The 16,165-nt window shown below is 33.7% G+C and overlaps 1 protein-coding gene across 4 annotated transcripts in view; it reads right to left on the reverse strand.

Annotated features, from left to right (window-relative positions):
* The window catches only part of LOC142322266 (N(4)-(Beta-N-acetylglucosaminyl)-L-asparaginase-like), an 869,152-nt gene that overhangs the window by 245,594 nt on the left and 607,393 nt on the right, over positions 1–16,165 (reverse strand). For all 4 annotated transcript variants that reach the window (XM_075361165.1, XM_075361164.1, XM_075361162.1 and 1 more), the window contains one exon: positions 15,280–15,511. In XM_075361165.1, the coding sequence (XP_075217280.1) occupies positions 15,280–15,289 (10 nt within the window). In that variant the 5' untranslated portion in view covers positions 15,290–15,511. The remainder of the gene's footprint in view (positions 1–15,279; positions 15,512–16,165) is intronic.

Below are 16,165 nucleotides of genomic sequence, written 5' to 3' on the forward strand. Positions count from 1 at the left end.
TCAGAAATATAAACCAGAAGAGAAACAGCAACAAACGATCTAAAAATTAAATTAAAACGTTTTAAAAGATAAATTAATAATATATATGTATGTATGTATACTCCAAGTAAGTAAAGCAGGAGGTAATATGCTCAATAAAAATTAAAATCTTATTACATTACAGATTAAATCCTAAAAGATTAAAGAAATTTTCAATTTCAGCCTCATCGCCAACCAAAATCTTTCTAATATTCCGAACTAGTTCGAATTGCTAATGAAATGACTTATAATTTATTAACTGAGGGAGAAAATTACAATCTGTTATATTATTGTTATCTAAAGGACGTAATGGAACATCATCAGATGACAAGAGAAATCCATGCGACAGCCTGGTTTGCCCAAATTCAGACGGCAAAGACGACCTTTCCATTGTAACTATCTCTCACTGACGTTCTGTTATCTGTTATGACATATCATATATTACGGGAGCTTTACTGCTAAATAAATAAAATTATATGATGAGGGATCAAATGTGGAAGTAAGTATTTCAGTTTTATTACCGTTAATAATTGCATTTTTACTAAAATATTTTAATGATTTACCAAAAACTTCAACCGTTAGATAATTTATCCTAAAATAGAAAAATGTTAAAAAAAATGATTTAATATATATGAATAAGTTGTTAAGAAAATCTTTATTTATGTATATTCAACAATATAGATAAATTATTTAATTTACAATCGAGTTTTAAACGTCATTTGTCCAGTTTTGTAGGAACGATTAAATTAAAATTTTATATAAAATATTATGGAATGTTTTGAAAAAAAATTCAAGTCTTACGATCTTTTATGATTCTTATCATTACCACTGTACATTATATACTGATTTATGTTGGAACTGTACCCCGATTCAAACTAGTTTATAAAAACTTGTGTTATAAACTAACAAAGAGTCTAGCAAATTGCTTTTCAGCAGCAAATTAAAAAAATTCATATTGGGAGTTCTTACTTTATTTTTCTCTCTATGTTTATAGTTTCTGCATACATCTCTGCTTTGTCAAAAGGATTTAGAGTAAAAATTTTAAAATTTAAACTCATTTTACTATTTTTTTACTTCAAAGTTATTGACATAAAAACATATTCTGCTGTTATAATTTGTGGAAGGTAAAAAATACCATTTTTAGTACCATAATTTGAATATAATATTTTGTTTAAATCTTAATATGAATAGATTAAATTAAATTTCTTATTTTCCCTATTCTTTGATCAAATTTTACATGTTCAAATTTTATAAGTTAATTATATTTTTATAGTTGTTTCATATTATGTGGAATTTTATAACGTAAGTATTGTTTTTGTTATTTAATTCTAATGTTTGCATGTTTTTTATGCTTGAAAATGTAGCTTATCCGTGATGAGGTAAGCATAATGAAATTTCTGTTTATTGTACCCGAAAAAATTACAATGAAATTGTAAATCGTACGGTAAGAGTCTAGCAGATATAATTTCTTCAGCTTAAAAAACAAATATTTCTGTAATATAAATAAAATTGTTTTTAACAAAACGATACTGATATCAAAAAGGTAAAATACTAAATTTCTATTATCAAAATCTGTTATTAATTTAAATTTTCTTTAAAAAAAAATACATGTCAAATATATGTAATGGACAATAGATATACATATAATAATAGATAATAAACAATCTTTAAGCGTTCCTATAAGAAAAAAAAAATTTACGAAACTCAAACCGGTCCGATTTCATTTATTAAACAACGAATAATCATAAGAATTGTATTATTTCTGTAAATGGAATATGTATTACATATAAATGAAATCGGGCCGGTAAGAGTTTTCTAACAAATGTTTTTGTTTTTTACTTACTATAAGGAACGCTTAAACACTGTTTGTTATCTATTATTCTATTGTCCATTACATATATTTAATATGTATTTTTTTTTTAAAGAAAATTCTAAATTAATAACAGATTTTGATAATAGAAATGTAGTGTCATACCTTTTTTTGATATCAGTATCGTTTTATTAAAAACAGTTTTATTTAAATTACAGGAATTATTGTTTTTTGAGCGGAAGAAATAATATCTGCAAAACTCTTACCGTACGGTTTGCAATTCATTGTAATTTTTTTTTGGATATCACTGCGTTTTGTTAGATAATTCTTTAATTTTTTTTATGAATTACTGATAGTTATCTTACAGATTTATCGTTAAAATTTATTGCCTTAAAACAAACAAATTGAATTCACGGCCAATTTTTTTTTTTTATAGTCATCATTCACTTCATACCATATTTTTCCTTTTTTAATAAAACTAGTATAATGACCTTTACAAATCGAAAATCCGTGATGTAATATTGCACTTATTACTTTGTAAGTGTAACCTAGATTTTTTTCTTTAAATTTGAGTTTACCAATCGAATTTATTTCTGTTTTATTTATTCCTTTTTTAATTAAACTAGTATAATCTCTTGTACACTAGAACTTTTTTTTTTTTTAAAGAAGTGATAGGAATGAAAAAAAATGTTTCGTCTTTAGTACTTTCATTTTTATAATAGCATTTACTATTAAAACAAGTTTGTTTTAAATTTTATTATTTCAACAACATTATCAAGTTTTTGTACGCTACCTAGTACTATCAAGTATTGCTATCTGGCAGCGCGATTCGTAAAGGTACATTAAAAAAATGTCATATTCGAATCCTGCGGTTCATCAAATGAAAAAAAACGTTATCTAACAAAATTTGAGGTATTTTTTGAAAATATTCTTTATTCCTAATCTAATTGAACTGAAATATAATTTCACGCTTATTTTTTCCGCCATTTTCATTTCACGGTTAGGTTAGGTCATGTTTAGAACTGTAAACGTAGTTCGTTGGCTTCGTCGCCTCTTACTGCCGGAGTTTTAACGAACTCCGTGATTTATATGTTTTATATATTCCTGAAAACGTCCCTTTTTTTAATTTCTGTTTGTCATTCGTAGGGAATTTATTACAATTTGCTCTTCATGTTCTATTTATTTATAGTCTTTTATTTATACGCTCCGCATTCTTTTTTATGTATTATTTATGAGTTGTTATTTTTTCCCACTTACCACTGAGTTTTTACCTAGGTGTTTTGTTTGATGAGAAGTTGCTGTTTAGCAACCGCATTAAGCAAGTAGTGGCGGACGCCGTTTCTGTGATGCACAAGCTTAGGAGGATTGCTCGAAAGGATTACGGGCTGTCATGCCGTAATTTGTACATGGTGTTTCGAGGTGGCTTCAAAAGTATGAACTCTTACGCGGCGTCCGTTTGGACGTAAGGGTTGGAAAGAAATCGAGCACGTATTCAAAGTTTAAGGAGTGCTCAGCGCAGAACCTTAATTGTATGCACTGGTGTTTTTAAAACAACTTCCTACGAGGCTATCACTATATTGGGAAAGGCTCTCCCAATCGTTTTAGTGATGAAAGTTCGGGCGGCCATGTGGAAATTGCGATGAGGCAGGGAGGCCGAGGTATTTAGGATACCGTTTCGAGCCGGGCCTGTACCGGAGCGGAACGGTGATCTCAATCCACCGGTTCTAAATTTCGAACAGTTGCTCATCTCCCGCCTGCGGAGGAGGCTTTACAGCCTCGTGATGGAAGCATGGCAGGAAGAATGGCACGCCACGACTAAGGGAAGGTCCCTGTATAGATTTATACAGGATCTGGGGGGATGGTATGTCTCTCCTTCATTTTTAAGGGCAACGGGAGCCGGAATGCTCTCCAACCACGTAAATTTAAACCAAATATTTGTTTCGGTTCCGCCTGGCAGCTGATGAGCTGTGCGTCTGCGGGGCGGTCCAGTCGAACGAACACATGATGTTCGACTGCCCAGCTCTTGGAGGGTGGGGGGGCAGAACTAGACCACTCTAGGACTTAGAGGTCAAGGGGAAAATTGGCCACGCACAAGCGACGAGTGAGTCAATGTGGGGAGAGCCGCATTGTCGGACTGTGTGGGAGTTTCTTGATGCGATTGCTTTGTTCAACCGAAATAAATAGTTTGCCTAAGGGAAAAGACTGCTACCGCGCTGCTGTAGGAAGCTAGCCGAGAGATATGGCTAGCTATCAGCCAGATTAAGGCTCTAAGCTTTTTAATGGTGGACAGATACTTGCTGGCATTCAGCGACCTAGGTGTGGTAGCGAATTGTTGTCTTTGACGAAATAAATTTAATTATTGATAGTCATATATTTTTTAGTAGTTGACGGGGTGCGACTACCCATTTTAGTGATATATGACAAGTGGGTGATGGGACACGCAAGCGAGTGGTGTATGGTACCACGCTTTTTACGCTCACGCTTTTAGGTTAGCTCTAGGAGCAAGTTAGGACATTGGTCGCTAAACTGTTTCGAGGCTCAGAAGCCATTTGTGGCACAGACATTCGGTCTAATGCTTTAGGGCGACCGAATGGGTTGGTGGCGGGAGAAATGCCAAGCAAACCAAACATTTATATCAATGAGTTTGGAATTTATGACCATCCGAACAGAAGATCAATCGCCATACTTTTCCAATCGGATACTGCGAGTTCACAATAAAGCTTATAAGTTTTTTCTCACGTATTCATGTCATTCATAACAACACTTTTCGACGGTTTTATAGCGTAGGCATTACATGGAAAATAACCAAGAACATCATAGCTTCATAAAGAAACATAAAATAGTAGAATATTAACAAAATGCAAACTTTCACTTTTAATTTTGTAATTAGGTCATCGAAAAGCAGACTTGCCGTGCTGCGGAAAGTATATTCTTTTAAAAACTATGATATACATTTAACCCAAACATTTAACATATTCTATTCATTTAACTAACAAAAACTAACCTAAAAATACTTTGAATAACGGAAATTTACGACGCAGACGGCCAAAAGACTAATATATCTGCAAAATTTGCTGAAATGCATCATTTTGGGCGTGCTTGACCGTCTGATGGCTAAAATTCATACCTGGAATAGGTTGAATGACGCCGTATGCTTTCCACATATCCGAAATGTTTGTGGTGCCAGGTTTGATTCACTCCCGATTGACGTTCAACCGTGTTTCAGCTGTATAATCCGGGACTGCGTATAAAAAACATTCTTTAACCTCTCGAAAAACACCACCGAATACTCGCTCTTGAGAATACAGGGCCGAATTAAATTTCTTCCGATTGAAACACAATTCATGTATCTCTAGGCTTTTGTTTACCCTTTAATTTACCTCTGATTTCTCAATTACCGTGAGGTTTTCTTCTAGTCATTAATACTCTCCAAACCCATATTTAATTCTTCGGTGCAAAATTTTGTCGATGTTTACTCCTTTGATCAGGAATATGTAAAGATAAATGATTGTGTCGAGGGATAAGTCAACTATCCTGCAGCCATATCCCCTTTCACAATAACATTATTTCTTTCGGCATCTCCATCTGTCATAACTTTCTGAAAAAAATAACTGCGTTTCCTGTGTTGCAAATTTCGTGGCACATAACCTAACGCGTTATGAAGAATCCCTTCTCCCTAAGTAAATCGAACGCTTCTTTTTACTGTCGATGAAACAAACTACTTCAATGAATTCATCATACCCGCACAGTAGGACTACCTACACAAGAATAAAATTGAAAAATACTAAGAAGATGAATGGCAAAAATCGTTATCTTACCACTAAAGAAATACAATAACAGAACTAAGAGTATAAAACAACGAGATATTAACATTGCGTACAAAAAATACCACATCGCTATTTTATCTGTAACTCGTACATCCATCACACAGGTAACAGTCTTAGAAAATTATTTATCTACGACATGATGTAATCATTTAGAAAGAAAATTTTAACGATAGTATATCGTAATTTTATGTTAATCTGTGAAAAACCAAAGGACTGAGTACGGTATTTATAACAGAAAAAAACAACACTTTTTTTATAAACCCCTGCTGTATTGTAAATATTATAATATTGTAATTCACTGCTAGGTTAATTATTTTAATTAAATATTTATCATCATCATTATTATTGTAATATAAATTAACTTAAATTAAAATTCTTTAGCCAATATTTTTTGCTGTATACGAGTATTTTAAATCTCTATTAACCATACTACAGAATGTTGATAATTTTTGGAATGTAATTTATAATTAATTGTTGTGTAATGGAAATATTGGTTTTATATATATTGTTACCACATATATGCCTAATTTAACATCGGCGGACGAACACGGTATAGCAACTCAGATGTGAGCTGGCCCACAGTATAAGGACGCGCTGATTCAAGCAGCACTACAGTCGCGCAGTTCTTCCACCATAGCGGCGCTGCGGTTCCACCACTCTCAGGCTCCAATAAAAGAGCGTGCAAGAGAGTGAATTTTCAATTCATCGTCGACCATCACCTGGAGAAGATCAAGAAGACAGAAGAAGGCCGGCTCAACGTGGGACCTTCCGCGGATGCCAACATTCCTGCCGGAGCAGCAGGCCTGGCCAGCCCGCCGACGGAGCCGCTGGACGTGAACGCTACCTTCGCGCTACAGCTCGCCGGGCTTCAATCTTCCTGACCAGCGGACTCAGCAGCGGGAGCCAGCCCAGCGTAGGATCGCTCGGGGAGAACCACGTCGGCGAAGGCGACCGAAGTCGAGCCGACACTGCGGAGCTCTTGAGGCCACCACTCTCACACTGTAGTGCCGGTGAGGGAAATCCCGATCTGACTTGAATGGATGAGCCGCAACTCCCCGACTTCGCCGGAGACCAGCTTTCGAACCCAACAGCTTTTCTCAGAGCTAACGCAAAAATCGGCTCTTTTCAGGGCCACCACAAGGTTATGAATTACGAGCCGTCGAAGCCAATCGACGACAAAAACGGCGCTTTTCAGGGCTACCATAAGGTTAGCAAGTGCTACGTGCCGTCGAATCCATTCGGCGACAATATATATATATATATATATATATATATATATATATATATCTGATCAGCCAGCTCTGTTTTATGTTATTTGATTAATTATTCTAAATCTTTAAAAAAGAAGAAAACTGTCGTTTAAGTTTAAATAACTTTTATGTCATTTTTTTTTGGTAAATATAATTTTTGAGTCTATATATTCTTATTTGTCAAAATAAATCATAAAGTATTTACTTAAACTAAGGATTTTACATCATAAACTATATTTGCTCGCATAAAATTTCATGCAGCTTAAATAAATATTTCAATAACGGTCTTTTTTGATTTATCTCCAGTTGTATAGAGATTATTTTTCAACAACAATAAAGAGTTATAAAACAGAAATGCAAATTTTCTTTTATTTACCAGACAGTATTTATATTCACATCCACTGAGACGTTAGGTTAAAAATTTACGATAAAATGTTCTATTTCATTCTGGTAATAATATATAAAGAAAACTAAATTTGTTTAAATAACTAAATAGAAGTGATAAAAAGAAAGTAAAGGAAGAGATTGAATTTCACTTTAGTCTAGTAACCTAAATAGCTTGTCCAAATTTATTTTACGTAACAATAATGAAACTACTTAAACACTTGTTCTTTGTTTAGCTAGATAGATATTGAGCGGAGAAGAATACATTAATAGAGGAAATGTCTGAGTTGGTTTGTTACACCTTAAAAGGAAGATGAAAATTCCATTGGATGAATTTCAACCTATATTAACATTTAAGATATAACGTAATCTACAATAAACATACACAACTAATCTGAATTGTTTTAATTATTGCATTTTTTAGACTGTGTATTCATAAATTAAAAAAAATAATAATAAAAGAAAAACGTATGTTGAACAATAATGATTTTTACTGATTTATTTTGAAGGTAGGTAAGTTAAACACGCCGTAAAACTGTAGGAGTTAATCATATTTAAAGAAATAGTTACGTTAAGGCTTGTTTTAAGGTTTGTTTATCTTTATTTGCGCGAAGCGAACGGTTCGTTTAATCCAGGTTACTGGGTCATCGGATGGATACAATCACTTAGATTAGATCGTGCCAATGCACAATAGAGCAAACAGAATAATGTTACTTGACAAAGATTAATGCTCATGAGGTCTGGACTAGCCTATATAAAAACTCTTCCAACTGACGCCACTTTTAATTAGACACTTTGACACTCTACCCTTCCCTTTATCATTCTTCACTACCCTCAGTGCAAACTCCAAATCTATTATCTTCTCCCCCGGATGAAATTCTTTCTCAGACTATAACGCAACGTCAATTGTGGCCGAGACACCGGAATCTCATTTATAGTTCGACTTTTAAGGGATTTAAAATATTTTCTTCTATTTTTAATTAATCTACCCCATCTAATTTCATTAAATAAAGATATTAAAAAAATAATACCCTTTATATCTAAAGCAGAATAATTCTCGGGAAAAATTTGTCAAAGAAATAATAAAATTCAGAATAAATTTACTATCATACACGTATATAGAAGGTATATTAATACGATTCTTATTATATATATATATATATATATATATATATATATATATATATATATATACTGGATTATTCGAAAAGGGTAATTTACAACTCTAAAAGCATATAAAAATTTATCGAAATAACTTACAGATTCGGTTGAGGTCTCATTTCATAGAAAAACACATTACGTTTGTCACCCAATATTCACTTTGGTTCGATATAGCTTACATTTTTAATTCACATACATCCCATCTGAAGTCAATTTCATTCCAAACTTTACCCAGCAAGTTGGGTAAAGTTACTTTACCCAACTTGCTGGGTAAAGTATTAACGCCGCAGCTGCATTACTTCTGCAGCTGCGGCGTTAATTCAAAGTTTTTGTTCAAGAAGATCAGCAGACAAAGGTGTTACATAAACTCGATCTTTAATGAAACCCCACAAGAAAATACCTAGCGAAGTCAAATGTGGAGAAGAAGGTTGGACCTTCACGACCAATACACCGATTTGGGAATTGTGTATCAAGAAAATCACGAACTTCTAGACGGTAGTGAGGTGGTGCTCCGTTTTTCTGATAGAAATGACGTCCACGTTGGTCATTATCGTCTACGTGAGGGATTAGAACATTTTGAAGCATGTCGAGATAAACGGTTGCCTCCTAGAAGAAGAACGAGTTGAACAGTTTTAGGGCACAAAAACACTGACGTTAGGAGCTATTGCTATCCTAGATTCGGCTGTTACGGGTGTTCATCTTGACCCTGATGTGAAACGTTGACCTATCACTAAAAATTACCGCAATAGTAAGTGTTAATTTTCATATCCATGTTTCTTGTTTGTTCAGGACGTGCAGGTTGGCCTGGCTAGTTCGGCTAGTGTAAAATAAAAAGATCTATTAATTAATAGATACGTTCTCTTATCATTCGTCTATTTAAGATAACATTATTTTTCTAATTTTCTGTATTTTATTGACTCATATATATTAAATAGTTGCTTTACTGCTTATAAAGTACGTTTTATACTCGTAATTGTATTATTTAGTGTTAAGATATCGTCACTTATAAATAAGTTCATGTGTCATTTATAAATAAAATAAATCTATATATATATAAAAATGAATGTTTGTCTGTCTGTATGTCTCTTATGCCTTCCTAAACCGTTCATCCGATAGCGATGAAACTTTGGGAAATGGTTGGGCGCATGCCACGGAAGGTTTCTGAATTAGTTTGGACCCGCTAGGTGGCGCTGGCGTCGAGATATTTCGAAAAAATGTATTTATGGTTCGATTTGCCTCATGTTCCAGAATATATGTTACTTATATAAAAATAATTATCGTTGCAAAAAATGAACCCGCTAGATGGCGCTGGGGTATAATTTGGAAAAATTATATTTATGGACCGATTTGGTTCATATTCAGAATAGGAATATTAGTTACGTGAAAAGAAATATTTTTACGAAATTATACCCGCTAGGTGGGGCCGGTGTCGAGATATTTACGAAATAAACAAATATACAAACAGACTTTTTTATTCTATATATATATAAAAGGCATGTTCATATGTGTGTCCGCTAAAGACCAAAAAACTAATGGACTGATTTACGCGCGGGCAAAAGGAAAAAGGGGAAATGGAAAACGGGGAAAAGGTGGAGTAAGAGAACGGGGAAAATGGGAAAGGGTAAAAAGGAAACTGGGAGAGGGTAGAGGAAGAAGGGTGAAAGGGAGAATTTGGAAAGGGAAAAGGGGAAGGAGAATAAATGAAAGGTAAAATTTGTGAAGTTTAGTTTTTTAATTTTTTTATCAAATTTTTGTGTTCATTTAAACTCTCTCTCTCTCCCACTCACTCTCTCTCTATCAATCTATCTATATATCTATCTATCTACCAATATATATATAGCAATAGCGAAGCATGCCGGGTTTGCTAGTTTTTCATAAATCTTAAATTACTACCACGTTTGATAATAAAAATATTCATGATAAAATATGATGACTCAAAATAAAAATATAGGTCTAAATGTTTTAAAATCCGTATTTATATGTTACAGATATATTTTTATTATTTCTGATGAATAATAAAGAATATTAGGTAAATTTTTTTTTATTATTAAGAGAAGCATGAAAACTTTTTAATTTTAAATTTAAATAAAATTCTGACAAATAAGTGCATAATAACTCATTTTTAAAAAACGATTATATAATCCTAAAATTCTGAAATTAGAACTCATGACATTATCACTTTATCATTTTTTAGTATATACGAGTACGTTGATATTTTAATTTTTAAAAATACCGCCATCAAGGGTCTATCCTGTTTACTTAAAAGAAACAACATTTTATAATTGGTTTTATATACAAAAATTACATACCACCGATTATGATTAAGTGCCGAGTAACATTTATTAGTAATATTAGCGAACTTGAATTGGTTTAAACTTCCGTATTAACCACGATGTAAGCATACCTAACTACACAGCAACGGTATGTTAACATTAAATAATACAGAGTATAAAACATACATTATAAACAGTAAAGCAACTATATAATAAATATGAACCAATAAAATAAAGAGAAAATTAGAAAAATAATGCTATCTTAAAAGGACGAGTGATAAGAAAACGAAGTTAAGTTATGTAAATTCAATAACATAAATTATAAGTAGCTCTGAATTATTAGATCTTTTTTATTTTATACTAGCCGGTCTAGCCAGGCCGACCTGGACGCCTGGGGCCCAGGAGCTTCTCGGGGCCGATTCCGGGGGTCACAAGGCCTACTCCTTCAGCCGCAGAGCTCCCTTCGCTCATCATTACGTCTTGCCTGGGAGTATTTGCTCTCTGGATTCCCGCAGAGCTCGCTTTGGTCGTGATTTCCGTCTAGCCAGAGGGCTCTGAATCTCTGCAGTGTTCGTTACCCTCAGTATAAATATTAATTATAGCAGGATTTATAGAAATCTGAAAAAGTAACTAAATTACAAAAAGAGAACAGTATTACTAAATACATTTTGCATTCATTACAAAATAGCTGATTAAAAAGAATTATAATTAGAACTAGAAAAATTAAAAACGGTTTGATAATTAGTCATGGTTATGGCTAATTATTAGTTTGCTTTATTCAATTTGAACAGCTGTTTAACAATACATCATCTGTTTTTAATTATTTTTACTAGCTTTTTGTAATGAATAAAAAATGTAGTTTATCTGAAACTGATGTTTTTTTTTGAAAGTCGCCATTTTGTTTTTATAAATCCTAGAAGGTTGAAATTTCCACAGAACATTTTTAGAATCTTCGTTAAAAGATCTGTAAAGTTTCAATAGAATCGGTGGTGGAATGGACGAGTGACACTAAATCAAAGGCGTATACCTCTTCGTGGGACACACTATATGTACACACAAATAAAATATAATTAAAACAGGGTTCATTGAAAATATCTTATAATATATGTTTTATATTACATATATTTATATGTTAGAAAACAATTTGCTTTAGTCCTTGCATATATTTTTGTCATTATTTAAAAAAGCTCTATCACATGTGGGATTTTCATACTCGGGTTTATTTGTTAATTTTAAACGTTCTACTTGCACTAATAGAAAGTATAATTCTAAGGCATACATACACTCCAAATAGAAAAAAAAAACAAAAAACACTGTGGAAATAAAAATTTTAAGCGGAATGCGAATGTAAAGATATAAATTTTAACTTAGCAGGTGGTTCTTTATGGAGGAAACAACTCGAATGAAAGAGAAAACACGAATATTATGAAAGATGGTTTGAGCTTCTACTGACGACGACCGCGTTATTATTCTTCATGACATCTTCACAGGCATGTACGAAACAACGTGTACTCTTACAAATACACACACACGCACGCGCGCACCAGAATATACACGCAAGTAAGCACGCAAGCACGTACTTGCTTTATCTTCTATAATGCTTGCAAATGGGACACTGAACATTATCCTACACCGTTCGTCGTCCTTTTATACCCATGCACGCACAACTTACACGACGACATCAATTTAAAGAGATTGTATAAATAATCTGGAATACAGGATTAGTTAAAGAAATAATTAAAATTCATGTTAGATATAGTATTACTCACCGGATTATTAAATTTTTAAAATTCTCGTCCTATCAAAGATAAAGAAAAATTACCTTTTAATTATTAAATAATCTAAAACACACATCCGTACCCCACACACACGCGCGCAAACACACACACACACACACACACACACACACACACACACACACACACTATCAAATACGAATTTAATTATAGTTTATTTTTATATTACAAGGTTGTACATTTTACATGTGAGTTGGATGCTTATTATATTTGAAATTTTTAGATCATCATTCTATACATAAAGCAAAGAATATAAGGAAAAGAATATAAATGTTCTTTGAAACTATCATTGTACGGTTTAGTTACAAAATGACTGCTTGAAGATGATTTGACCCAAATGCAACAACAGAATTGACTCGGGTTCAGAAAATCGACTGCTTCTTTGTTGTCCTTACATTATACTTAAACAAGTTTTTAAAATTTTTATATACTTTTACTGGCGAATAAAAAGAATATATAAATATATTTCAAAACTTAATTTGAAAAAATCAAATAGGAAAGCTAACTGACAAGAACATGTTATGACAGAAAAACCAATTGATTAAAACCGGTTGATTTTTTTTTTTGTCTTCAGTCATTTGACTGGTTTGATGCAGCTCTCCAAGATTCCCTATCTAGTGCTAGTCGTTTCATTTCAGTATACCCTCTACATCCTACATCCCCAACAATTTGTTTTACATACTCCAAACGGGGCCTGCCTACACAATTTTTCCCTTCTACCTGTCCTTCCAATATTAAAGCGACTATTCCAGGATGCCTTAGTATGTGGCCTATAAGTCTGTCTCTTCTTTTAACTATATTTTTCCAAATGCTACTTTCTTCATCTATTTGCCGCAATACCTCTTCATTTGTCACTTTATCCACCCATCTGATTTTTAACATTCTCCTGTAGCACCACATTTCAAAAGCTTCTAATCTTTTCTTCTCAGATACTCCGATTGTCCAAGTTTCACTTCCATATAAAGCGACGCTCCAAACATACACTTTCAAAAATCTTTTCCTGACATTTAAATTCATTTTTGATGTAAACAAATTATATTTCTTACTGAAGGCTGCAATATATCGTCTGAAACCCAAGGTTTTCTACCAGTTCTCTTTATTCCGCCGAAGTTTGCTTCTGCTGATTTAAGAATTTCCTTTTTAACATTCTCCCATTCTTCTTCTACATTTTCTACCTTATCTTTTTTACTCAGACCTCTTGCGATGTCCTCCTCAAAAATCTTCTTTACCTCCTCTTCCTCAAGCTTCTCTAAATTCCACCGATTCATCTGACACCTTTTCTTCAGGTTTTTAAACCCCAATCTACATTTCATTATCACCAAATTATGGTCGCTATCAATGTCTGCTCCAGGGTAAGTTTTGCAGTCAACGAGTTGATTTCTAAATCTTTGCTTAACCATGATGTAATCTATCTGATACCTTGCAGTATCGCCTGGCTTTTTCCAAGTGTATATTCTTCTATTATGATTTTTAAATTGGGTGTTGGCAATTACTAAATTATACTTCGTGCAAAACTCTATAAGTCGGTCCCCCCTTTCATTCCTTTTGCCCAGCCCGTATTCACCCACTATATTTCCTTCCTTGCCTTCTCCAATGCTTGCATTCCAATCTCCAACTATTATTAAATTTTCATCTCCTTTTACGTGTTTAATTGCTTCATCAATCTCTTCGTATACACACTCTACCTCATCATCATCATGGGCGCTTGTAGGCATATAGACGTTAACAATCGTTGTCGGTTTAGGTTTTGATTTTATCCTTATTTCAATGATTCTATCGCTATGCGTTTTGAAATACTCCACTCTCCTCCCTATCTTCTTGTTCATCACGAAACCTACTCCTGCCTGCCCATTATTTGACGCTGAGTTAATTACTCTAAAATCACCTGACCAAAAGTCGCCTTTCTCTTCCCACCGAACCTCACTAATTCCTACTATATCCAAATTTGTCCTACCCATTTCCTTTTTTAAATTTTTTAGCTTACTAACCTTTTTTAAGCTTCTAACATTCCACGCTCCGACTCGTAGAATGTTATTTTTTAATTTTCTGGTGACCCCTTCCTTAGTAGTCCCCACCCGGAGATCCGAACGGGAGACTATTTTACCTCCGGAATATTTTACCAAGGAAGGCGCCTCCATTATTGCTATGTGAAAATGCAGAGAGCCACATTTTCTTGGAAAAAAAGCAGCTGTAGTTTTCCATTGCTTTCAGCTGCGCAGTACTCAGAGGACTGAGTGATGTTGATACGGCCGTTTAAGTCGTCCTGACTCACGCCCCTAACAACTACTGAAAGAGCTGCTGCCCTCTTTCAGGAATCATTCCTTAGTCTGGCTCTCAACAGATACCTCTCCGATATGGTTGCACCTTCGGTCCAGCTACTCTGTATCCCTGAGCACTCAAGCCCCCTCACCAACGGCAAGGTCTCATGATATAATGATTATTACAATGATAAAAAAGAAACTGGAAAAGAATAATCATTACTAACGATCTAAAACGAAACGCGACTATGAAGATCGTAAAAGTTTAGCTGGAAGTAGAGAAGACTGGAGAAGACTATTTTATACAAGGGTCTTGCCTCAGGATAGAGAACAATTTGACGATGGATGAAATATTTACATTTACTAAGTGTTCAACTACACATTTTTTAGTCGGTAGTTTGTACTGATTACTATTTAAAGCTACTGATTAAAGCTGTACTGATTACTATGTAAAGAATACTATTTATGAAAGCTATTACGTAAATATCTTTTCATATAGGACCTTGGTACATGTTTGGATGTATCAGTTATGATTGCGGTGACCGTTTGTGTGTGCGGGCGTTTTCCCCCTTCCAGAAGTAATGCTGCAAAGCTGTTCCCAGGAGGGGTGGAGATTTAGTCGGTAGTGCACAGGAACAGCACTTATTAAGTATAAGCACTTAATAACAGCTTGCAGAACCTGTTAGCCAGTCCGTCATTGCTTCGGCGCCCGTAAATGAGGTTCCTCTCTCTACCTATATAACAAAACAAAAAAAAAAAAAAATAAATAAATAAGTATATTATATTAATATTTTTTGTACTAAGGAGGATTTATTTCTCCTATATAATACTTTTCCATTCTATATACTCGTAAGTAATTATGTCACACAGATAGTTAGATCGAAAAGTTGTTTTATCGTATTTTTCCTATTCTTTCTTATTATTGTAATATATTATATAAAACATTGGAGGTACCAATCAGCGTTACTTTTTATTAATTAATGATATTTACATTGTGATCAGTGACTAAGATGGGAACGGAACGAAAGAATAACGGGAGTTTATTATCTCCCTACTAATCGTAGAGCCTGAACGAATGTCCCTTGCTGCTGTGTCTTTCGGTTATCGGAGGGTCATTACTCATTTAATGGCGGTTATAGTTATTTTTTGTGTTTTATTAATGATGGAATTGTTATTTTCGACTAAAATGAATACAATATATTAATCAAAGTTTCATCAGAATTTTGAAGAATTCGAATTTTTGCTTGCAAGAGTACATTCGGTTCGGTGAGTAACGTAACCGCTTTACGTCAGAATTAACTTAGCAGCTTGGATTGGGATGTTTTCTTAATGAGTATTATGGGAATGATATAAACTTCGTGTCAGTTCACTGTAACTATTTGGTTCGG

This window comes from Lycorma delicatula, chromosome 3, assembly GCF_047948215.1.
Source record: "Lycorma delicatula isolate Av1 chromosome 3, ASM4794821v1, whole genome shotgun sequence".
Classification (NCBI taxonomy): Eukaryota; Metazoa; Arthropoda; class Insecta; order Hemiptera; family Fulgoridae; genus Lycorma; species Lycorma delicatula.